Source organism: Pleuronectes platessa, chromosome 12 (genome assembly GCF_947347685.1).
Source record: "Pleuronectes platessa chromosome 12, fPlePla1.1, whole genome shotgun sequence".
In the NCBI taxonomy this organism is placed as follows: Eukaryota; Metazoa; Chordata; class Actinopteri; order Pleuronectiformes; family Pleuronectidae; genus Pleuronectes; species Pleuronectes platessa.
Window position 1 is genome coordinate 10693050 of NC_070637.1, and position 24917 is coordinate 10717966.

At 42.0% G+C, this 24917-nt stretch overlaps 3 protein-coding genes across 3 annotated transcripts in view; 2 read left to right on the forward strand and 1 right to left on the reverse strand.

Moving 5' to 3' along the window:
* The first annotated feature begins 372 nt into the window (after positions 1-372).
* On the forward strand, positions 373-7639 carry memo1 (mediator of cell motility 1). Its single transcript, XM_053436176.1, has 9 exons — positions 373-825; positions 2052-2133; positions 2220-2288; positions 2454-2566; positions 3312-3423; positions 3954-4096; positions 4249-4325; positions 4808-4912; positions 5201-7639. Exons 1-9 carry the CDS (start codon positions 765-767, stop codon positions 5330-5332), a joined length of 894 nt encoding a protein of 297 aa, XP_053292151.1. The 5' UTR covers positions 373-764; the 3' UTR covers positions 5333-7639.
* A 318-nt stretch (positions 7640-7957) lies between these two features.
* Positions 7958-13045, reverse strand: mkks (MKKS centrosomal shuttling protein). Its single transcript, XM_053436174.1, has 4 exons — positions 11691-13045; positions 10836-11017; positions 10379-10489; positions 7958-10293 (listed from the first exon to the last, which is right to left on the reverse strand). The coding sequence occupies exons 1-4, from the start codon at positions 12667-12669 to the stop codon at positions 9850-9852; spliced, it is 1716 nt and encodes a 571-aa protein (XP_053292149.1). The 5' UTR covers positions 12670-13045; the 3' UTR covers positions 7958-9849.
* slx4ip (SLX4 interacting protein) overlaps positions 12573-24917 on the forward strand; it is a 33877-nt gene continuing 21532 nt past the window's right edge. The window contains exons 1-4 of the mRNA XM_053436175.1: positions 12573-13294; positions 13759-13811; positions 21045-21134; positions 21499-21625. Coding sequence (XP_053292150.1) covers positions 13785-13811; positions 21045-21134; positions 21499-21625 — 244 coding nt within the window. The 5' untranslated portion in view covers positions 12573-13294; positions 13759-13784. The remainder of the gene's footprint in view (positions 13295-13758; positions 13812-21044; positions 21135-21498; positions 21626-24917) is intronic.

A 24917-nucleotide genomic window follows, 5' to 3' on the forward strand; every position in this document is an offset into this window, starting at 1 on the left:
TGAATTACGAAATGTGAGAATGGATTTAAAAAAAAGAACTGAACGGAATGCATGACAGTTTGCGTGTGTATGTTGGGGGGCGTCAATTTGAAATGTCATCTAGGGCGCCAACATTGCCAGGGCCGGCCCTGGATCCAGGGATTTGTTGTTGTTGTTGATTTGTGTACATTGACCCTCCATTCACCAGATCAATACATATGTTCGATCCTGAGTTGAACTCAACTGTTGTCACTGTCCTTTAATAACATAACTATCATCCCAGCATTTGGCCGCGCCCTCTTAACCTCTCCCCCAATCGCTCTGTGTTTTTTTTAATCCAGCAGCCAATCAAAGTGCTCTGATGTGACTATGATTGTCGGGGACGCCTCTCACCTGCTCCACCGGAAACCCAGTGACCCTCACTTACATCCAGACTGTGACAGCTCTTCCACTTCACACTTCCCTGCTGTTCGCTGTCAGCTCATTAAAAAAACGTTGTAGTTTGTGTCTTTAGGAGTTTTACATTTCACCAGGCTCGTCGATCCCAGGGACAGTTAGCAGCTAACTCAATAACCGGCAACAACACGGCGACCAGCTGACAGAGCTCGTTAGCCTGCTATCCCAGCTGTCGCTCCAGCCTGACTACCCTTTGTCTTTACAACCAAGCGAGCTAGCCGCCGTTTGTTTCTTCTTCTGGACTAGTTAACCTCGGCTTTGGAAGTTTATTTATTTTTTTCCGCTTTACAAGAGTTAAGCAGACCAAGATAGGCGGCTTGGGATCCAAGATGTCCAACCGAGCGGTGTGCAGAGAAGCATCTCATGCGGGGACCTGGTACTCAGCTTCGGGTAACTGTCAACACAGCACCGTTAGCATGCTGTGTGCTAGCTGGGTGTTGTTGTTTTTCTCATGGCGGTGTGGTGACTTTGGTTTGTCCGTTTTTTTCTGTGTGTGGCCGTCAGTATCATGAGATTATATAAAACTATCGAAATCATGGGTTGCCATTGCAGACGGTTGTTGCTAACGTTTGGGGTCGTATCGCTAATCCAGCTGATAAAAAAAAAAGAGTCGGCTAGCTAACGTGTAGCTGCCATCGAGTGCCTCATCTCCTGTTGTCCCTTTGTTGCACGGCTGCTTTGAGGGAGTTCAGCACTTCCTCCTCGGGTGGTCGATTGAAATGTTTCCAAACAAACGGACATCTGCTGCAAAATGCGTTTTTATCTTCGATATGTTCTCAAGCCTGTCAGCTCATCAATAGCTAACTTGGCTAATTCCGCAGAACTTCCTGGCCTAGCCACTGTCTGGCTAGACGAGATATTTCCACAAAGAAATGGCCAGTAACGGTGTTAACTAAAGCTCCATGTATAACACTGATCTTATGATATCGACTAAATGAAGAACTAGTCCCTGCCATGTAACAAGGGCCTGGGTAGGGCAGTGCAGAAAAGTAAAGGGTCATGTTGCACCCCTTCCCCCATTTCCCCTGCTAGCCGCTAGTTAAACCATGCGAGCCTCCCTGTTTATCCCGTAAAGATTAGCTAAATGCATTTTTCATAACAGCTCTACAGAACACACACGCCATTCAGACACACCAGCAACGTTTATATTAATAACGACACATCCGATTTGTCCATAAGCTTAACTAAAGGCCGAGCTAATCTCCCTTGATCCCGATGTTCTTGCTCATTAAAAAAAATAAACCGATTGCTTGTTTTTTCCAGCAGATTTAATTATACATAAAATGTACACACATTCCATAGATGTTCATGTGACGTTAGCATCAATACACACAGGTAAATATGAACTGTAGTAGTCTGCACAGGGAAACAGGACAGTGTGTTCCAGCACAGTAAACCACTTTAGTAGAGGAGGTTTCAAATCTCTTGTTTGTTGCTGTCCAGTCTTCTCTGTGTTGATCAGACAATTCTGTTTTTCATCTGGCTCGCAGTGTTGTTGTCAGTCTTGCTGGGAGAGTGAAAAAATAGTATTAGTTGGTGTCTTCTCTTCAATAACAAAGTGATTTGAAGAAAAGTTATATTTCCTTTATTTATTTGTTTTCATTTTACCTTTTCAGGATCTCAGCTGAATGCACAACTCGAGGGCTGGCTGTCCCAAGCAGAGTCCACCATTGGACCTGCTAGAGCCATCATAGCGCCGTAAGCACCTTTGGACAACTGGAAGAAAATTTCGAGTGGTATCTGTGATGGCATCTCATAGTAATTTGTCATGTTTTGGTTTGCAGCCATGCTGGATACACGTACTGTGGTGCTTGTGCGGCACATGCCTACAAGCAGATTGATCCCTCTGTTACGTAAGTTATCTACATTTCAGTTTTCTATTTAATTTTTTACATGACTGTTCCATATTTTACACCCCCTCCCTCTCATAGAATGATCACCTGTTAGTTGGGATAGTTTGTGGCACTGGTAGTGTGCCATTTCTAAACAGAGTGAGGCTAAGTTTTGTTCTACCTCAGTCGTAGGGTCTTCATCCTGGGACCTTCACACCATGTGGCTCTCTCCCGCTGTGCCCTGACACCTGCAGACATCTATAGAACTCCTCTTTATGACATGAGAATCGACCGGAAGGGTATGCACTATTTTCGCTATTTGCATGTCGTTGTTTGTTGCTGACTGGTAAATTATTTTGGAAGCTATTTCAACAGTAATGTGACGGAGCAACACAACCACAGTTGTATTGAATTATATTGAGTTTAGGTTTTTAAATGATTTTTGGGGCATTTTTGATCATGGCAGGAAAAAAATAAAAGCAGAGCTAATAGAGGCCCGTCACTTTGGAAAACTCTGCCCACTAATCTTAGACACACTACCTCTCTAGCTTCTCTCAGATCTCAAAACTTAATTCTTTTTGACAGCTTTTTGGAATGTTTGATTTGCATTAATTTATACAGTTTTTATGTATTTTTATTATTTATTTTCTATACTGCTTTATCTATTATCTGGCCAATGTACTTTCAATCAACTGCTTTGTTGTGTTCTTAATCTTGTGGTTTTAACATTGTTAAGAAAAGTGCAATATAAATATAGTTATTATTATTATTATTATTCATATTATTATTATCATCATATTAGAGCTATGTTTGACCCTGTCTTCAGCCCGAATAGAGGTCCAAGACCTCAAACAGTCTTTGGAGGTGATACCCTTTTAATTATCCTCCGGGGACCAGACACTTCCCCAACTCTTAGGATAAAGGCTTTGTCTACAATGAGGTTCGCTCGGCACTAATTTCAAAGGATCTCCAAAAATGATTTAATTAGTTGTCACGGCCTTGAACTAGCACAAATTAAATTGAAACTCACCTCTGTTTTCACAGTTTACGCTGACCTCTGGAAAACTGGGTTGTTTGAACGGATCAGTTTGCAGACAGATGAAGATGAGCACAGTATTGAAATGCACTTGCCTTACACTGCTAAAGCCATGGAGAGGTAATGCATATAGGAGTGGCATTCACTGAACTAAATAATTGATACAATATATGCTTACAGAGTGGAATGTCTCACAGAATGAAACTTTTACTAAAGCTATGAACTATTATTGAATAAGGAAGAATGCAGTACAGTAGTTTTTATTTTTTTATTTCTGTCTTTATTTTTTTTTCACCTCTCTATGGTGTGAAGTACAATAAAATTGATGCAGGGCCACATAGAAAGTAATCCTTCTGTTAGGTTGGCAGAAGTTAATGACAAACTCTTTCGTTCAGAAAAGCAGGGACCAGGTAGAATGAAGTGGACCGAGCATTAGCTCCACATACAAGTTTACCTAAAACCTGTAGAGAAACATTATTACTTCTTGTTAGTCATGCAGCCGGTTGTACTCTACACATCATTTTTTACTGATGCATGCTCAAACTGTGTTCTTGCAGATTGAGTTTCCATTGCCGAACATTTCACAACATTTTCACAGCAAGGTGCAGTTATTGTGCTCAAGTTGTGAATGTAATAATCTGATGTTGCAGCCACAAGGACGAGTTTAGCATTGTCCCTGTGCTTGTGGGCGCCCTGAGTGAATCTAAGGAACAGGAATATGGGAAGCTGCTCAGCAAGTATCTGGCAGACCCTTCCAACCTTTTCATCATCTCCTCCGACTTCTGCCACTGGGGTAGGTACTGACAAATAGAATCATTGGAAATAATGCTCTATCTCTGAGATTATTCTGTCAAAGTATAGGTCATGATCTCGTTAAGCCCTGTGTGTCATAAATATGACATATTGGTTTCCAGCTTGGTCCTGATGTCCATTTCTACTTTAAAGGTCAGCGGTTCCGCTACCTATACTATGATGAAACTCAAGGGGAGATCCACAGGTCTATTGAGCATCTTGATAAAATGGTAAAAACATATTTGATTTAAACTTGAGGTCACTTGTGTAATATATTTTGTAAACAAAAGTTTTTGTTATTTTCAGCCACATGTATGCTGATGAAGTGCATACTAACTAGATATTATTGTTACCACAGGAAGTTTGAATTCTTCATACTTCAATGTACCTTAATGCATAAATCATGTTGCAGGAAGTTTAAAATACAGAAGGGCACAGAAAATATGGTTAGATAAGACTTTGTTGAACATAAGGTATACAGGAAGTACTGTTATTATAAGATCATTAAGAAAGCTTGTTTGGATACAATAAATATTTGAAACATGAGAAGCAATTGTACCTTGTATCAAATATTATGGCACAGGGAAAAAAAGTGTATGTGTATATATACAGTTTTATATCAACATTGATAAAAATGACTACTTTTGGAGAGTCATAAAATGTGCATTTAGGTGTTGTGACTTTTGTTCAACTTTTTCCTCTGCTTTTGAAGGGAATGGGCATTATAGAGCAGTTGGATCCTGTGTCTTTCACCAACTACTTGAAGAAGTACCGCAACACCATCTGTGGGCGTCACCCAATTGGAGTGCTGCTAAATGTAAGTTCCCCAGAAAAAGAGACTCACTAGGTGCATCAGTATTGTTAATGATTGATTAACCCTTCATCCTGTTAATGGCAGAACATTTACACCCAGAATTATTTTGTAATACCCTTGATTCCAGCCAGTGACAAAAGCACCCTCTTATTTGTCAATACTGTCAAGTATAAAAATGGTACTTTAGGAATGTATTTCTAGACACTCTGTCGTAATTGCTTATGTGTGTGAACACACATGGCGTGCTGCCTGGTGTGAATCCGTGACAAAGTGGATGTTTCTGTTTTGCAGGCGGTGGCTGAACTTAGGAAGAATGGTTTAGAAATGAACTTATCTTTCCTGAACTACGCCCAGTCGAGCGAGTGCAGGAACTGGGACGACAGCTCCGTGAGTTATGCTGCCGGGGCCCTCGTCGTTCATTGAGGGCAACTTTCACAGGGACCAGTGCAGCGCCGCCACCCTGTCCTTACTATCTATCGCCATAACCCAGACATCCTCCCTCTCACCTCACCCCCAATCGCGCCCACTATTTGCAGGAAGGACCTAGACACTCGAAGCCAATCCAGTCCCCTTTGTCTGTCTCTAGCTCTTCTCCACCCTCCTCTCGGTTTGAATTGTGTCTCAGAGCTTTTGGTTGATACATTTTTCTTAAAGAGCAATGGTGTGAGGAATGCATATTAATTTGGCTCGGGGGAAACCGCCAGGAGGGACAAATCTTATTTGGGTTTTTGGAAGGACTTCAGTTGTCCATTTCAGTTTTTCCTTACAAACGATGGATTCGAGTTGTGATGCAATCTTTACATTTGGACTCTTGGCAATCTATGCTCATGTTATTTGCCTCCGAAAAAGGAATGAAAATATAACTGCAGATCTTAATATAGAATACTGTAATGCTGCCAGAGGAAAATGAAGTGAGTGTTGTGAACTGACTGCTTTAAGCTACATGCGACTTAAATTTAAAAGGCTATTTCTACCGTCGCATCATATTGTAGTTGCTAACAAAGGGCTGCACCCAGCAGAGTTCACTAACCCCTGTACAATACCAAAAACATTATTACTCTCATAATAGTTTTATTAAATATGATCTTTTATTCATATTCTATTCCTTTTTTTTCTCCCTTTTTCGTTAGTATTATTAGATGTGATGGTATTTACTCAAGTAGTGTGTAGATTTAAACAAAAGGAGTCTTGTCAGTTAAAAACAAATTACTCGGTTAACCTGTTAAATTAGTGCGTGTGCAATGCTGCTCCCAGATTCCAATTATACATGTGTAGCATCATAGATATGGTTTGCTTGGGCCAGACTGCAGCTGTGGGTGCCCAGCAGAAATATGAATATTGTGTAAATGAATCCCAACACTGACACCACTAGTCTTTGTTTACACTGCCACCTTGAATCTCTGTTGTTATTGAATTGTCTTCATAGTAGACTCAGTCTTAATTTTTAGTTTTTGCAAAAGTTAAAAAAAAATATATATTACTATATATTAATGTAGCTTTACTTTTAGCAGTTTACTAATTCTGTCCACGGGGTAGTGATAGACGTTTCTTTTATTTAAGTTTTTTATATCCAAATGCCATATGTTATTGTGAAGATTTCAGTCTTCATCCTCAATGGTTTGTTTCCAGTTTTGTTACTCCTTAATCAATGAGTAGCTAGAAGTGATGGTGGAGTGAGATGGAGGTTTGAGATCAGCACAAAGTTACGATTCAATGTTCAACAATTTACAACAGGGAAATGTGGCTCCATGCTCTATTATTGACGGGTGTTAATCTGATAAGAATGAATATATTTCTTTGCATTATGTAACGTCAAGCAAGAGGATCCCAGTTATGACAAAGAAAAGTTACTTGCAGTGTAATCCTGCTGCTTGAAAGACTCTCAAACTGCATACAAACAACCTGAAGGCAGTGAACCTGATGATTCATAGTGGCAGGCTTTCGGGGACAGTACGTCAGGCAGCACACCATGACTGCTGTCCTTTTCATCTGAGATCTGAACATCCCATAACTCTGACTGACATTTGCTGCTGACTGATTCCCATTGAAAAGATGCAGTCCCTGAATATTGTCTCCTTCTCTCAGCACCATAATCGTTACGCTACAATAACTGGCTGAAGCAAGTGAGCCCAGACTGAAAAAATGAAGCCCCACACTCAATTGACCTCTGATGATAATTTAAGGGAAACTAGTATTGCAACACACACGTTTATAGTGCCTTTTTATCCCGAATGCACACATACATAAGAAGTCTATTCTCACTTTTAGTCTTATTTTAGGATGTGTACTTTCACATGTACCCTTGCCCAGTGCCCAACAAAGTCTCCATCCCATCAAGCTCTCAAGGAGTGTTACATCTCCCTCTAATCTTATTGGTCAAAGATGGCACCAGCTGTTATATCCTTTCTCCAGCAGGGAGCGGTGTTCTGTTTTCTCCACCTCACCTCATTCCTGTAGAGAGAGACAAAAGGCTAAACCTCAACACTGTTCTTTTTTCTGTTTATGGATCTTTGTTAGTCTCTTAGAAATGTTTTTTTTAATTATTATTATTTTTCTCTTGCTTAGAGAATGGGAGGTTACACGTCACAAACCTAAAATACTACTTAACTGCTGCCTAAATGGAGCTGTTCTGTTCTCAGGTTCCACTGACAAAGCATCCCTACAGGGTCTTCAGATGAGGCCAAGGATTCATGTTACAAAACATAAAAAAGTAAAATGTACTGAAAAGCCTGTCTGCTCTGGCGTCTGCTTCTTCAAGTATCTGCAATCACACAAAATGCTGACCTGGTTCATGTATGTTCTTTTATAATTCACTGTTGCAGTAAATTTCAGCGCTGTAACAGTACTAACATAGTGAGTGAGGTTAGTCAGATTGGGAACTGGGCCATTATCAACCAAGTGCTGCATACTCTATTCTAACTGGTAAAATGATCCTGGCTATAATAAATATCTACGACGTTTATCCATTTATCAATTTACTGTGGCGATTATTAGAAATGTCACCATAAGAGGGGGCTGTGCGGCTGGAGGAAAATGAGAAAACACGAGAAAACAAAAGATATGTTTTATTAAACATTTTATGTCAAACCCAGTGCTAGTCCCCATGTCACAAATTAAAGAATATCATTGTGTGATAATCCTTAGATTATAACAAACTCCTGTCCAGCCAGGTTTTATTGTTCATCAATATTCAGATGCTGTGTAATGTTTTCAAAAAGTCATTTTGGCAAATGGTCCGTTCAGAAGGAACAGGTTATAACTTGGGGTAACTATAGTCGCAGGTTTATTCGATTTTTGGTCCTGTTTATACTGAGGTGGCCTGACGTAATGTTAATGATCACGTTTATTTCACTATTGTATCCTAATGACACATTTAAAATCACAAACAAAGGAATAAAACAAAATAATCCAATGCTGTACTACCCACTATGAAGTGTGTTCACATGTAGTTGATTGAAGCAAATTCTGCGTTTGGATCTGTATCTGGACTTTGATAATTTCATTGTAACTTCATAAGTTAGGATGATTTTTGTCATTTCCTCCTTTTCAAGTGCCTTCCACCTGCTCTGTTCGGACTGGCCAAACTTCAGCAGTTCTTCCGACACTTTATTCATAAACGTAGCCACCCGATTTGACATTGCCGCAAATGTCTCTGTGTGTCTGTAAACAAGATCCAAACAACTATAGCACCTGATGTTATAGTGATTATAACATTCAATTAAATTTAGTCCACTGTTATTGAAGCTTTGTGTTGTAAACCAATTTAACATCAGTGCTTCATTCCAAGGCGAGAAAGATAATGACAACCTCACCTTTAGAAATGTTTGTGCCGATGCTGTGAAAAAGGGAGTTGTCTCATGTTTCAGCAGGCTGACACACCTCTCTCTTTGATTTGGGAAGAGTCAGGGAGGCTTTTAAAGATCTATTTAACTTTATACAAATGCCAAAGAAGAGTTTATGAGCAGAAAAGATCACTGCAACACTGACCCTGAGACCCAGACCTGCGACCTGCACTCCTAAGGGAACTTGGTCCCCTGCCCGAGCTGTGGGATCATCCTGATAAGAATGTGGCACGTGGTCCATCACAGGAAGATGCAAACCTACTATGGCCGCCATGGTACCCTCCTCTTCAGCGAGGACGGTCTCAACCAGAGTGGCCTGGTTCCTCCGGGAGAAACCGGCTCTCCTCATCCTGCTACTGTTATTGCTTGTACCTCACAAAGACCCTCCATGACGGGGAAGCACCTGCTGCTTGGGACCTTTTGGTACATCACAGGTAAAAACAGACATGTTTGATGTGTATGTGAAAAGTAGTGTGGTACTGTACTTAAAATATATTAATTCAAAATATAAGCAATTATGTTAAAATATCAATATAGGACAAATATCACATCTTGCAGTGATTGTACCTTAGATCAAGGTTCAGTGGATGAGGCCTGTCAGACTGTCTGTAGACAACATGTCATGAGGGTTTGTCTTTGTATTTTCATACCTGTCAGGTGTGACTTTATTTCACCAGTCAGCATGTTGAGACTGGTAATACTTTAAAATGTATCGGGGGAGAAACCTTCAGAAAATGCTGGTGGTGCTTTTTGGTGTTGTGTTGGCAACAAAATATGTGGCAGCATTGGATGCAGCGCCTCCCAGTGCTCACCAATGGTAACTACAGCTGAGACCGGCTGATTTACAAAAACGATGGTTTGGTAAATTGTTCCATAGAAGCCACATTATACAGATTCATTCAATTTGAAAACTCTATCGCACTTTATTTAGAGAGGATTTTAAGTCATTGAAGTGTAACAGGCTGGAAGTTAAGGTCAGCTAGTTGATCAGAAATGTTGGAAAATTTCTGATGAACTACAGATTTAAATTTAAAAAAGGAGGACTTATTAATTACAAAAAAAGTAAAAACATTAATTCTTCACTTTCATCTTCGCAAACTAGAATCTAGCAAGATCTAGCACATCTTTAATTATGTATCTCACATCTAGTGCGAGATTAGCAGTTTCTACAGCCACTTGCAAGGCGTTGAGTTTAGCCGTGAAGGAGTCCAGCACACGTGGCTGCACAGGAGAATCTGTAGTGAGGGCCGCAGGCGAGAACTCAGCATATTTAGTGTTTAGGTAAGTCCACTTCTTACTTGAGCCTCCTTCCACCAGTCCACAGCCACAGAAGCCCAAGCTACCCTCTACGCATCTGTTCATCACATCTGCATGTACGGTCCAGTTGTGAGCATGAGTCAGATCAATTAAAGAATTCCCACCATTGTGCTCCAGTGATTTGGCCACAGACTCCAGAGAGCTGCAGAATCGGTCCATGCCGAGAAGGTACTCTGACTCTGAGCACCCCAATACTGCTGCAGACTCCGTTACTCTGTCCGTGCACTGAGAGGAAAACATAACAGTCAATTTTTATGTGACCACTGTTAAAATAAGTGAAAGTAATACTCATCGATACTCTGGATCTCACCTTGTGTCTGACGTAAGCAGCCAAGTGGGTCTCGGTGCACCCACCTCCAAATAATGCGTATGGCTCCCTGAGGGTGAGCCTCAACACATGTTCTGTCTTCTGGCACACCAGCTACAACAGATGCACAGACATGAAGATGTCAGTTCATCGGTCACATATGCCCCCATTAATGGATATTTCAAGCTGGTGTTTGTGTCTGCAAACAAATTGAATGCCTTTTCAAATAAGTTGTATATTGCTTCGTGCAAAATGATGGATACTTTATCAAAGGTACCTGAGAAGAAAGTGAATCTCTTACCTAAGAAATTCTTTACAGATTGTGTTTTATGGGGCCATATGCTGTATTATTGATTGCATGTATGCTTTACTGAATAATATATATAGTGTTGAGATTGTACTATAGTGGAAGGAAGAGGCATCTGATGTTATGAACTGAACACTCCTCCCTTTATCTTACCTTCAGCTCGCTTAGCATGGTCTCGTTCCTGTGGCAGAGGACCATCGTGCAAATTGCAGACTCCCCGTGGGCGAGCAAATGCAGCAAAGTCTTGGATCCGAACTGCCTTATACTGAGATCCCTCACCTTCCCGTAGGCCTTGGGTTGAAGTGACGTGTGCAATGTGGCCACAGGATGAGCACCTTTTGGATGGAGTAGATATTAAACAGGATCTCAGATACAGAGCAAAGTAATTACGAGCACAGACTATATTCTATGTGGACAATAGATTATTACCTCCACCAAGGAGGTTAGTTGGTTTGATTGTTAGCAGGATCACACAAAATAACTGAATGGACTACCACAGAATTTGGTGAAATGTTCCTTCTCAGGGGGTGAATCCAGGATTTTTTCCCGACCTACTATATAAAACATTGTGAGATAGGAGGTTCCTCAACATTTTGCCAGTGAATAATTCATGGAACTTGATGAAATAAATCAGGAGCATTGAGGGAAGTTGAGATTTACGAGTGTGAAAATTGGTGCCGCTTGACAGTTGATCCTTGGCAGAGCTCTGCGCTCGACTAGGTTTATCTAACACACGTTCCAGCGTTCCTAATACAATAACTCCCCTTAATTGGTAAGAGACATATTTTATATAAATATAACATGTGTTATGTGTGGAGGACATATACATTGGGTAAAACATAATTTATTGGACTGTACTATGATACTGCATCATATATATTACTACAAGATAATATAACTTAATGACGTCTGATGGCATTGAAACCTTTTCTGTGGGAAAGTGTCTGTATAACACAGATCTGCAGTGATAAATCTGCCAACGGGCCCATGCCTGTACTTCAAGTCTACCTGTAAGCAGAATGAGCGGCTCCATGAGAGTGATTCCCAATCTCTCGATCACAATAACACCTCGACTCCTCAGGTAATGCTGTAGGACTGGGTGTATGACCTTCTGACAGACAAAGAGCTTGACGTCATCTTCAACCGCCTGCTTGCCAAGATCCAGGAGTTGATCCAAGATCCGTGCGTCTGTGTCTACACCCGAGGACACTTCGATGATCCCCTCTCCGAGTTCAGGAATGTCTCCAGCAAGAGATGCACTGAACAACAACATGCGATGTGAACTCAGGTTATCTGACTTGTTGACGCATAGGACACCAGTGACATCCACCAGCAGACCTGGAAACACTGCAGAGTTGAGCACAGAGTGGCCCTCAACACAGATGGTCACTGTCTGGCCCAGAGAGACGGTGCCTGGTTTGTCACAGGGAAGAGTCAGTAGAAATGCCTGCACAGCCAGCTTGCTGATGTGAAGCGTCTCTTGCTCCGTGAGCAAACATGCTGGTTTGCTGGAGATAACACTGCGAGCTAATGCGATCAGGTTGTGGCTGCTGCAGAAGTCCAGCTTCACTTTGCAGCAGCAGTCCTCTCTCTGGAGGTAACTGACGCACACAGCCAGGAAGTGCCTGTTCAGCCCGATACACACGTTTCCTCTGAGGCCACTTTGCTTTGCTTGTTCGATAAGATCCAAGCACAGACAGGCAGCGAACAAACCGCAGTCACTGAACCGGGACACGTGGTTGAGGACGGAGGTTTTTATGAGGTTCACAAGAGGCTGTGAGGAGGAAATGGCTGCGAGGAGAACTGACGAGGTCGAGGTGGTGACAACGTGTCCTCCGATGTTGTTGTGAACTAGTTTCAGTTTACCGGTCGGACCATAACAAGACGTCATGAGCTGCCTCAGTAAACGAAGCTTGTTACAAACGTCCGTGTTGTCCAGCGGCAGGTCCACACACAGAGACGGAGATTTCTTGACAAGTCGGGACATCACTTCACGAAGCAAAGTGTCTCAGGTCCACACTTTGGACATTTAAAGCCGCTTTTAAAACACTAAACTCGGAGTGTAGCGTAAAGATCTGAGTGTACTGCCTTCATATCTTCCATCTTACGCGCATCTGCTTGTCAAGACTCTCATTAGGAATCATAGCATTGCCTGATCAAAACGACACCGTTATTTGCAGAAATACTTAATTTGATATGTTAAAACTCCCTCAATTACTTTTTATTTCAAATGATAGTGGTTATTGTTGTGTAACGGCTGTACCTCAATACAGTAGGGCAGCATTTCATTTCGATATCAATCAAGGCATTTTAAAGACTGCCCACGTATCCATAGTAGCGGTCAGAGCGTCCGGGTCTTAGTGGGGTCCTGTTCCGTTCAGAGTCGCATTCTCTGGCTTGGCTTTGGACATTGTTGCAATCAAAACAGACAACCGCCTCGTTATTCTGTGACTCCGGTTCCTCTTTAAAATAGATACAGAAAATGGCACTACGTACTCCACCTTTCTAATTTTGGCAGAAGTCTTTTATTTGACTGAAGGACTACAGACCAGACGGAATCTGACGTCATATCCTGCAGCCCTCTCGCTCGCCAAACATTCAAACTGTTGGCGGTACGTCTGTTGTTCCGTCTGTTGTTGGTTTTAATGTGTTACAGTCTATCTGTTTGTTGCGTATGTACGGTGCAGTTGGCACCATAACGTGTCGCTGGCTCTGTTGACTTAACGTAAGACTTCCCCTGGTGTTTCTTAGCAGTCATCTTTCTTCTTACGAGCCCGGGGCTGTACAAAATTAATAGAAGAACTGCTTGATACTGTTGGGATTTGTGTTCGATCCCTGTCAGCTGATGTTGAGCTCTAGCCACTCTTCCTCAGGTCCACAAAAAACTTTAAAAACCATGACATAAAAGAATAATATTAAAGCCTCACGTTGCAGCAACCAGATACACTGTAATTGTTTTAAAATGTCACAGCTACGATCTACCTTCATGTGCAGAATTCACGTTGTCTCTGTTCATCTGCACAACCAGATTATATAGGAGTGTACAACGTGTAATCCATGACTGTACATGTTTCAGGTCAAACTGGCTGAGTGAAGTGTTCAATGGCTCCTCACAAATTTGTCATAAAGGTAAGGAAATATACAGTATAAATCCGGAAAAAGAAAGATCTCTGGAATTATTAGTAGCATATATTCATCACATCTGTTTGTATTTTGTATTTACAATATAACGCCTGTACACTTGTTACCACATACAACCTGGTACTTTTTAAAATCTCTTTATTACACCTTTGTGTTTCCATTAAACAAAGTAAGATGCTCTAATCACGAATAAATCAGCAAACAAAAAGTGTAACTTAAAGTAAAAGCAGGGTGTTTGTGGGGCCTTTAAAAGTCTGAAGAAGTTTCACATTTAATAATCTGAATTTTAGTTCTTAAAAAGTCTTAGATATGTTGAGGTAGGTCTTAAATGTGTTAATGTTCATTTGATGCTTCTTTGTCATGTTTTAAAATTATTATTTAATGAGAAAGTGGAACTGATAGTTGTTAGTCTACAATCTAGTCTACTGTCTTTAATTATGAGGAAGTGTAAGTAAATCTGGGACTCTGACGTTCCTTCATATCTGTTGTATTTGATGTATTTCATTCATTAGGGTCTTCAATAAAACATTTTGAAAAATGCAAAAACACCATAAAAGGTTATCATCGGACACATATCATAATCTTTAGTATTTTGTGAACATGTACGTATGAAATGTTAGAAAAGATCTTGTTTCGTAGTAAATGAGAATGTTGGTGCTTCTCAGTGACCACAAAACCTCACAATTACTTTAGGCAAAATGCTTTCCCACATAGAATGCACACAAGATACTGAATAATAAAGAATAAGATGAATCTGCATTTGATCAAGGCTTTTCAACTTCTGTAGCCAGCATTCTTGATAACCACCATGTTTATTCTCCTTCCAAACAGTAGAAGTGCTTCACACACTACTTCTTGGCTCAAGTTATCATGGTCTATCATAAACCAATGAAAAGCGGTTGTGTTTTGGCAAAGATATACGACACATGAAATTTTGCTTGCGTTTCTAACATTTACAATGTTCATATTTTGTTCAAAGTGTGCTGTCTGCAATCATTTTTTAGTCCTCCTCAGTAGCAAATTAATTTGGCCACTAGGGGGAGATACAGGTGCATGTGTCGCATGTCTTGACTCCACATTCTGATGTTGTTATTCATCCTTTAGAAGATGTTTCTGGTCACCTTTTGCAAATCTAAACTGACTGCCTCCCTCACAGGCTTTTGTCAATGGATGCCGGCACAGAGCAGAGGAAACTCATTCTATTAAAAAGCCAAGCTGTTCATCCTGTGTCTGATGCTCTGTCAGGAATAATGTTCTTCAGATGTTTTTGTTAAGTGCAGGGAAAGCCGCTGGTCTCTCTTTTGTTGATGTTTCATTTATTCAGAGTTTCAGATGAGGGCTGCAGACATACGCGCTGAGCTCTCACATCCTCCATAATGCCATGTGTGCCTAGTTGACCAGATATTGCATTCACTCCCTTTATTTGTTTCATATGTATGCCTGCATACAGGCCACCTCACAACCCCCCTCAGTTGGTTGTGGGAGAGTAAAACCCTTGAGGTTCACGGAAGGTTCCTTCCCACTGGGCACATAATGATACTGTTGTGTTACTCTGCCTGAGAAAATGCACACAGGCAGCCTCTACCATTCTTAACCAAGTACCCACAAACAATTATGTTAGAAGGGATCAGTCTAAAGAACAGCATTCGAGGCACTAACCGAGACTTCTCTTTTGCAAAACAAACACCACTGTCCCCCATGTTTTTAACGAATGAATCAACTTCTCAGAACATTAAAGAGCAAAACTGCACAGACTCTGTTATTACCGATGCATGTTGCAAATTATTTTTGCCATCTTGCACAGAGCACAAGGATTACTGAAGCAGTTATGAGTTATGTTCTTGAATTATCCATGCCATCTTTAGTAGGATGTACAGCAGTATGTTTTACGTTCCTTTCTTCTAAAATGTTTTCTAGGCAGCTCCTTCCCTGGTCCGTGGAACTGCAGGAGGGGCTGGTATGACTCTTCTTAACTAGGCTCAGACTATATAGTGACCTGCCACTTCTCAGACCTCCTGAAAAGGGCCTGCAGGCTAAAACGCTGATCCACTGAAGCACTTGCTTTCTTCCAGGACATTGCTGCGGCAGAACCCTGCAATCTGCCTTCTATTAGCATTATGCAATGCTGACTTTCTAACCATCTAATGCAGTATGTTGAGGGAGAGACCAAAATGTTTTTTGAGAATAGAAAGTTTGAGGTATCACAGAGAAGTTTAATGTCGAGAGTTTATGTGCTGGTTAGTGTTGTTGTCACTCTTTAGATGAGCTCATATTGGACCACACATGCTTCTGTACCAAACCCTTGCATGTTGAGTTTCGTCATTTTCCAACTTAGGGAATCTTTAACAAGAGGAGATGACAGTGTTAACACAACTAAAAGCCCCCTTTCATCTCAACACTGCTCTATATTACCATACAGAATTCATATTTCCTATTGCGGCCAAATACTTCTCAGCCCTGGGTTTCTGACTGACTACCAGTTTCTCAAGGGTGTCTCGGCCTGAGTTTTGTTTGCTGTGTGTTACCTGGAGATATTCCTGTCTGTTCTTGCTGCTGGAATTCCACTCCTGGGTTGTGTCTCATTTTATCATCAAATAAAGAGGACTCAGGTGTGTTCACCTTCACCTGAATGATGGGAGCTTTGCACACAAATGCGTCAGCGCACTCTCTGTAAATTACATTCGCCTCGGTAATAGTCACGGCTCAAGCTTCGCTGCTCAGTATCTGGCAGTATGAAAAATTGGAACATAGAAATGTCTTTTTTTTTTTTAGGGGGAAACCCAGGTGACTCACAGCACAGAGAGTGCAGACAAATAAGGCCTGAGAGCAGAGTTGTCCCACCCACAGATCTAAAGAGCTCCCTTGGGTTCTTTGCAGACTTGCAAAAAGAGAGAGAACGTCAGAAAAAGAGAGAGACAAAGGGAGAGTGGGAGAGATGCAAGTTTTATTGAGTGAGACCGCATCTGCTGCCCCTTCTCTCCCAATGTAAACATCTGTGGCTGGTTAGTGTTAGCCTCTGAGCTAAGTGCAGTCCGAGAAGGTCTGGTTCTTATACGCTGCGATAGCAATGGCAAAGGGCAGCGAGGTGGGGAGGCGGGTGAAGCCGCTCATAGAGATTTGGGCCCCGTGCCCAACTTGGAGCAGCACAGACGGGAGGACGGAGAGCCGGGTCTTGGGGAAAGATAAGGGAAGGTAGAGAGTGTTTTGGGAACTGAGAGTGATATAGACCAGAGCCCTGAAGACCAGAAAAGGGAAAGGAGCCATCAGTGGGTCTGAGTCAGGGGTTGTTTATTTACAGACAGGAAATATGAAGTGTATGTAGAGGATTTTTCTCATGTTGTGTAGTGCGGACTGTGGGCAACTTTTGGCTCAAACATTTATAATGTTGTAGTCTTTCTTAACCCTTTGTTTCCTGCAGGCAACAGTTATCAGATTGGCAGTGCATGGGAGAATTAGGATAGAGAAGTTGAGCTTAGCCTGCAGGACGACTCGGTCCTATTCACCCAGTGTGTGACAGCACACAAAGATGGCACAATAAAGGATTTGGTATTAAGTAGCGCTCCTTGCTGCCTCTCATTCAGCCTTCAGCCTCTGTTCATAACTCTAAAAGGCCTGTGCAAAACAGAGAACAAAGCAGTGGTGGCCCACTTTAGTATGCATGAAAAGAGTAACTTCCTCTAGAATTTGGCCCTTTATCAAACCTCTCTTTCCACCAACAGTGACAGTTGCTCAGAGTATCGCCTTAAATGTGTTCATGCAAAGTATAGCTTTAGTGAGCCTACGGGATGTTTCATTTTAAGATTACATTACTCAGATAAGACGAGGTCCTTGTAGTCTGATTTACTACAACTAGAAAGCAGTAGGCTGCTTCCACAAATCTAACTAAAGAGGGACTACTGGGCTTTAAGGGGGGGTACGTGGAGGTCATAGTTCATGGCAGAGTTCAGCTTAGAGATTCACTGGTCACTCTTTGTTCTGCAAGTCGACAAATTTAGACCACATGATGTGATTGTAGCCTTTGTTGGAGATTCTGCTGCTTTTTTGTCTTATCTGCCGCACACAACACAAATGTCCTATGTAAAAGCTCTGGTAGCTGCACATAAACAGCGCGGCCTGGACTCACCGATTGACACTTAGTGGGAAATGTGTGTCTTCAGCAAACCACAAGTTCTCCTGGCCAAATTAATAGTTTTCTCATTAGTTTGATTGCATTAGTTTGCATTCCTGACAAAAAATCCCCCATTTCTGAGAAGCTCAGGGTATCACATGCTTTTTGTGTAAGGGGCAGACCAGTGTTTATCATTAATGCCCAGTTCACAGTCGAGTCTTGTCCGCCACTCTAATGTGATAAAAGGAAGTTAGTCTAAGGCTCGCTAGATGTCTGGCTTTTAGCCCAAAACACATTCAATCAGAAGCTCAGAAACCACTTTGCAAGATGCTGCCCCTCTTCAAGAGGACCTCTCTAAATTTATATTGGTCCCTTCTGTCCGAGTTATTGATCAAATTAACCTTGTGTTGTACTTTAGATCTGGCAATAGCTTGTGTAATTCTGAGCTATCTAATGCTCTTACACAAGCTATTGCTTGTGTATAGTCTAGAAGACTGATCTTGAGGTACCTTTCAGGATACTCACACAGGTTTGCCAATAACACACCACCATTCTATACGACCACAATAATCACAGAGGACGTGAATTGCCATTTTCCTGACACATTGTCAACAAAAACTGAACATTACAAGCAAAATAAATAATCCCAGGGCCACTAAACATAATTAAGTGGTATCGCATTCAGCATGGCACAGTTCTTATACTTATCTGTAATGACTTTCTTCAAAAGATTTCAGGTCAGGATACCAAAACACATCCAGCATGTGTCAATTGCAACCCCAAGATACCACAGTGGGGCTCGTCCTCTGGTTGGGTGGCGTTTGGATTGACAGGGTCTTGACCCTCAGTTGCCAGGCTCTCCCACACACTGGTAATTGTTGGGGGCAGTCAGCTGGGCCCACCAGTCATCCGTGGACTGACATGAGACAAAGGGCAGGGGATAGAGAGAGTAGTGATCTATAGGGACCCGCTGATTCTGACAGGAAGCATGCACACATCTCCGGTACATAGCAAAACATTTTTTGTTGCTTTGTAGGTTTTTGTCCATCAACTTCTTTTTCTACTAAGTGCTCCCGTGTTTTTTACAGTGAATATTTACCAAGTTGATATTTTTGTTGTTACCACATGTTAATGCTCCGACTTTTGTTCTCACATATTTCAGGATATAGAGGGATGAGTCAGAGGATCACAGATAAATGCACTGAGTTCTTAAGAGACTTAGAATCACATTAGTTTCCCATTAGTCTTGATGACGCGGATGCAGAGACTTCAGTACAAGTTGGCACACATCAGGAGGTTGGTGATTGACATATTCTGCAGAGCAAGGAGCGATTAAAACATTCGCTGATCGGTCATATGGTGACCTGCATTTCAACTAAAGGAGAAATAAGGAGCAGCTTCACTTCAATTATTATTTATTGAAACACGATGAAATAGGAAAATCCTCTTGTTTTGAAAAATACTAAATATCATGCAGCTTGATTTGCTTTTTTTGATCTATTGATTGGTTTTATGGATTATTAGGCAAGGGATCTAACGGATTACATGCTAAACTGAATAACACTTATTTTTCAACATTGTCCCAAGAACTTCAAAGACACACAATACATAAAAAAAATTCAACAGTATTACCCTAAAATCCAAAACACATCACCACAGTTTAAGAAGAGAAATAATAAACTCCCACATCAAAACACAAGGACGGCTCAAGTAACAACACCATTACAGATTTTATTATAATTCTGTTGAACTGTTCCATAAAAAATCCTAATCTGTAACAGAAGGTTGATCCACAACTATCAGTATAAAGAAATTGTGCTTCTGGCCGCTGTGCATATAAACACTGATAGATTTGTTTTCTCTACCACCTGCCCTCTGTTCTTAAATTTAGCTGTAAAACCACTGTACTAGGCAAACCCTGCGTAATAGAAATGGCACCGTATCAGTATTTCCCTTTAAGGAGGAGTTAAGCTAAGTTATTCCAAAGATGAGGAGACAACTGGACAGAGTTTGGAGTTGGAAAGTGTAGACCTGTGTCCAGATTTAGGATTTAAGTAGCACAGGCCTTCTCCAACACACCCTGTCCATTCATTGACACACGTCATCATGAGAGCGGAGACGTAGGAAGATCTCTCACGTCTGTGTTGTAGAATTTGGTCATTCTGTGTGCAATGCTTCAGCTCTGGGGACGAGCCTGGCTCAAAACAAAGCTTTTAGTGTGCATAAATATTCCCTATTACGAAATGAATAACCTCTCCTCTGTTAGTGCATACTCTTTTCCAGTTCCACACTCTGAGGCTGAAATCTGCTTTTGTGTTTTCAAAATTATATTTTTGCTAACCCACTCCGTTCAATGCTTTTTGCTTCATTATCACTTTAGGGCAGTACTTGTTGCTCCTCTGTGTCAAGTTGTGGGTGGTCTCGGTCCATCCATTACTTCCTTGTCCAGGCAGAGGCGAAGTTCACACGAGACCCAAATCCATTTGCTCTGTGCAGCGGGCAGCTTTTGCACTCATGTGTAAACCATAATCAGGCTAGGCTGAGAGAGATGTAACAGCAACTTAACCAGCCGCGGCATTTCTGGCCTCCCCGTCCCTTATAGCTTATTGTCGTTGACACAATGACATTGCGCTTCAGGAATCCACTCTGCAGCTACTCAGCTTGCTACGCCACTCAAAAAGTTGTAGTGCAGAAGTGCAGAAACATGGAGTGCTTTAGGGTAGATCTGAGTTTTATCACTTCCCTGGTACAAAGTAGCATAATCCTAATTTATGTGGAACATCTTCAGACTTTAAAAAAAAAGTTGCTTATTGTGACCTCAGGCACCGAAAAGCTTATATATAGAGCACGAACATACTTTTTACTCTGAGAGAGGAGACATTTTAGGAGACAGAGAAAACCATAGTATTTTGTAAAGAGATTGTAGCGAGATGGCTAGACAGAGAAACAGGAGGGAGAGGACTTGCTGTGAGAGGCCTGGGGTGATGTTTGAGGACATAGGGGGTCGTTGTGGTTTGTCTCGCTGTCAATCACCCACACTCTGATTTCCTTTGTTGTCCGTGAGCTTAATGCCACTCGGCAACCTGTGGCTGTCCTTCCTCTTTGTGTTACAGTGTGGGAATTTTGCTGTGCTGGTGGATCTCCACATTCTGCCCCTGGGCGGCCAAGAGGACGCCAGCTGGTTTACTACAGAACACGTTGAGGTACAGACACAGGGATAAGGGCGTGCGTGTGAATAACTGTGTGACTGAATATATGGCTTCTGTTCTGCTGGAGGCCTTTTCAAAGGACAGCAGTAGCGTGGAATCTAAAATGACTTTAAGCTTTCTATCTTTTCTTCTCCGGGGTTTCCATTGTTGCAAAACTGTTCCCATCTATCCACATAGCCAGTAGCCCCCTGTGGAGTTAGATGCCTTACAGGCCGATGACTTGGGACTCTTACTGTCCCATCGTTTTCCTGTTCTCATCAATAATAATTTGTAATATCAAATTACAAAATACAACTTTTGATCTCTCGGAATTCCATTAACATGTTACTATACTGAAATATCTCCTGACTGTTTGTAGGAGGTTACAGGCCTGGTACAAGATGCTGTGGACCAAAGGGTTAAGCAGTACACAGAGTCCCTCCACAATAGAAGACAGCTCAAGCAAAAGAAAGAGCTGGCACCTGCTTCAGCCTTTTTTGTGAAAGGTACTGCATCATCATGTGACCCTCATTACACAACTATTCTTGGTATTAATTGTGAGATAATCTTTTTAATTACCATAATTCATAATTGTGTAGAACATTTTGTCTTTAGTGTGCTTACTTTTAATCAAATCGTTAATTAAAATTGTTATTTGTTAATGAACATGATTTCTATTTAATGTGTTTTGAATTCGCCGTGGCTCATTCCTCTGGAGCGAAGACATCACTGTCTTCGCTTTCCTTGTCTTGTGTGTGTCTGTCATCAACTCTTGAATCAATAAGATGGTTTATTTTGGCTCAAAACCATTATTTATTCTTTTGAACATGCAGAGATATGGCTACGGGCGTGGAGGTGGGTCATTGAGCTCTGTGAGCAGGATGGGAATGAAATAACAAAACAGTCTAAAAAATATTTCCAGACTACCTTTCTGAGGCGAGTGTGGGTGTAAAGACAACAGAACTAGTTGGGACATGGTTGCTATCTACGCCCAGGGTGTGGAGGCGAGAGCTGCTTTAAGTTTTTATTCAGTGTTGCACTGTTTAACTTGGCACATCTCAGATGCATGTGAGAGGTTAAGTCCATTAAAATGGGTAATGTTTGTTACCCTTCTTGTTTAAGTGATGTTGGCACACCTGTGTATTCTACTGCATAACTGGCTGACACAGAAAGTGGTTGCCACATACAAACATATACACAGAGAAATATCATATCATTTATTGCGAAGGTAAACAAGCAGATTCAATTCATCCCTATTCATCCAATGCAATTACATTCCCCCAGCCACCCACACACATGCCTTTGAAGCACTGTAAGCCAGGCTTCAGAGGAACCCCCAGCTGAGTGTTGTAAGGCAGAAAGGTTTGTCACAGGTAGCAAATAAGGGCAGTTAAAGTGGGCTCTCTCAGCAGGGCAGGCTGACTGTGAGAGTGGGATTACAGGGCAGTTGGCTCATAAAGTTTCTCCTGTGGCTGCAGGTCTGCCTCTCACGCTACTCCCCTCCACTTTAAGGGCGCATGCACGTGTGTTTTTGTTGTTCTACACAAGAGCATGTGTACGTGATTACCATCTTTGACCGTTTTCTGGACTGACACATAAGCAGGTACGCGTGCTGGCAACCAGGTGTTCAGACACATCGGAACCAGTGAGAATCAGAGGGAGCGTATGTGTGCTGGCGAGATATAGCCTCCCCCTGGGCTAGGTGTGAACAGGCTGACAGTGTAAGGTTACTGAAAAGCCTGACTCATATTCCCCATGACAGACTGAGGAGAGACAGACATGTCTAATGATGGAGATCACAGAGTGAAGCCCCATGCAGACACTTGTGTGCACACATTCACACACTGTGTTCAACAAAGAGACTATCAATATTTCAGAGGTGAAATATGCGTGTAAAATGATTAAGCCCCTTGTAGCTCTGCCAAAAAGAATGTAACCAGTGGAACATGAGTCCATACCATATCCGGGAATTCCCCCCTCTCAGAACATGAAAAGGTATAGCGCCTCAAACTGGCCTACACAGTTCATGTGCTGGAGTCCCATTAAAAGTCTTAAGTGAGTGTAATGACATTCTTGGTCTTTACATTGTCCCATGTGAGGGAGGCAGCAGCGCAGTAAAGGTGGAGACTGCGACTGTGAGAAGTGAGCAGGCAGGCAGGAGCAATAAAACAGGGTGGACAGACTACAGGCTTAGGGAGGGAAGCCCAGCAAACCTCAGGGTGGGTATTAAGCATTGGGGTCGTCTATTCTGCAAGCAGGTCAAACGCTAACCTGCTAATCCTCACAGGACTTTCAGACTGTCCATACCAGGGAGTGGAAGCCGCCTTTCTGCCTGTATCTGTTTCTGCAGAAGACCTATTTGCATCTGTGTGGAGCATTGTGTTATTTGAGAGCAGAAATAAGCTGGATATCCTGGAGTGAGACATGTATGCGCAGGAACACGTGCATATTGAAAGTTGTTACATGTGGACAAAGGTGTCGGGCGGGGTAGTACGGGTGTCTGGGCCAAGAATAGGCTGATGGAGTGTGGTGCTATGTGTTGGTTGGTATGGGAGGGGGACTATGGGTCTTGTATGAGGCGGCGTTTGAGCTGGTGCCAGTGTGAAATCACAGGGGCTTCCGCCAACCGACAGCAGTAAGAACAGCATAACAGCCTCAGCTGTTGGCACTTCAAATGAGCCATCAACAGCTTTTAACATTCCAAGGCCCTTCAGTGCAAGTGATTGTATCTGAGTTATCTCTATGGGTTATTGTATTTATGTACTTCGTCTATGTTAGGTGCATATACTGTATGTGTGTAGCACCTAGTGAACATGTTAGAGCAGGGCTTATCCCCATGTCTTCTGCCAACATAAATCCAAGTAATTTCTTCAAATCTCAGCTGCAGGGGCCAATTTCCAACTGACAGCCCCCCTTCGTCAATTTTTTTTACCCAGGCTATTTGAGACTTCATGATTAGCTCATAGTGATGTGATTTATTTATGTTTTTAGAGAGATGAACAGAGAGAACTTTTCCCACCAAAGATTTTGGCTCCGGACAAGCAGAGTGGACATGTTAGACTTTAGAAGCCCAGGGAAGGGGATGTTGGGAGAGGCCTCTCGCATTCTCCCTGGTAGACCGTGAGGAACACACCCACATTTCTCAGAGCAATTACAGATCGAAATGAGCGGATAATAGGTTCTCTGCTTTGAGAAATACATTTTTGTCGTTTGATTCGATATTTGAGTAACCAGGATGATGGTTATGTTCTACAACAAAACGAGGGTGTCAAAGGGATCTTCATGAAGATGCCATAGTTCTTCAAATAACCTCTTCATGAAGATGCCATAGTTCTTCAAAAAACCTTTTCATGACAGACATGGTCCTCTTAGACAACACACAATGCTACACCAACTGCTCAAGACACTGTTGTAGATTATTGTATGTTATCAGATATAAACAGTGTACAACTGCAGTTGATTAGATCATTTGTACTTCCAGTGCGGACTGGGCCGTATCTTGATTTCCATTTGCTCCAGTATTGCTTTAACTCAGGGGGATATTAATTTTGTGGGTCATATATATGTGTGTATGTGCAAATTGTAAACTGAGAAGGCTCGTTTTACACGGATTTAGTTAACATGCCATTTCAAACCACCAAAGCACATTACCAGATGTCCGATGTCTACTATTAGTATTGATACAGCCACATTGATCTCTCCTTGTGAGGCAGAGCTCGGGTACAGCTCAGCCTGGTGCTTGAGTCTTCCTACAAGTCGGAGGAGTTAGACGAACGTGGGCAGAGTGGTACCTAGAGT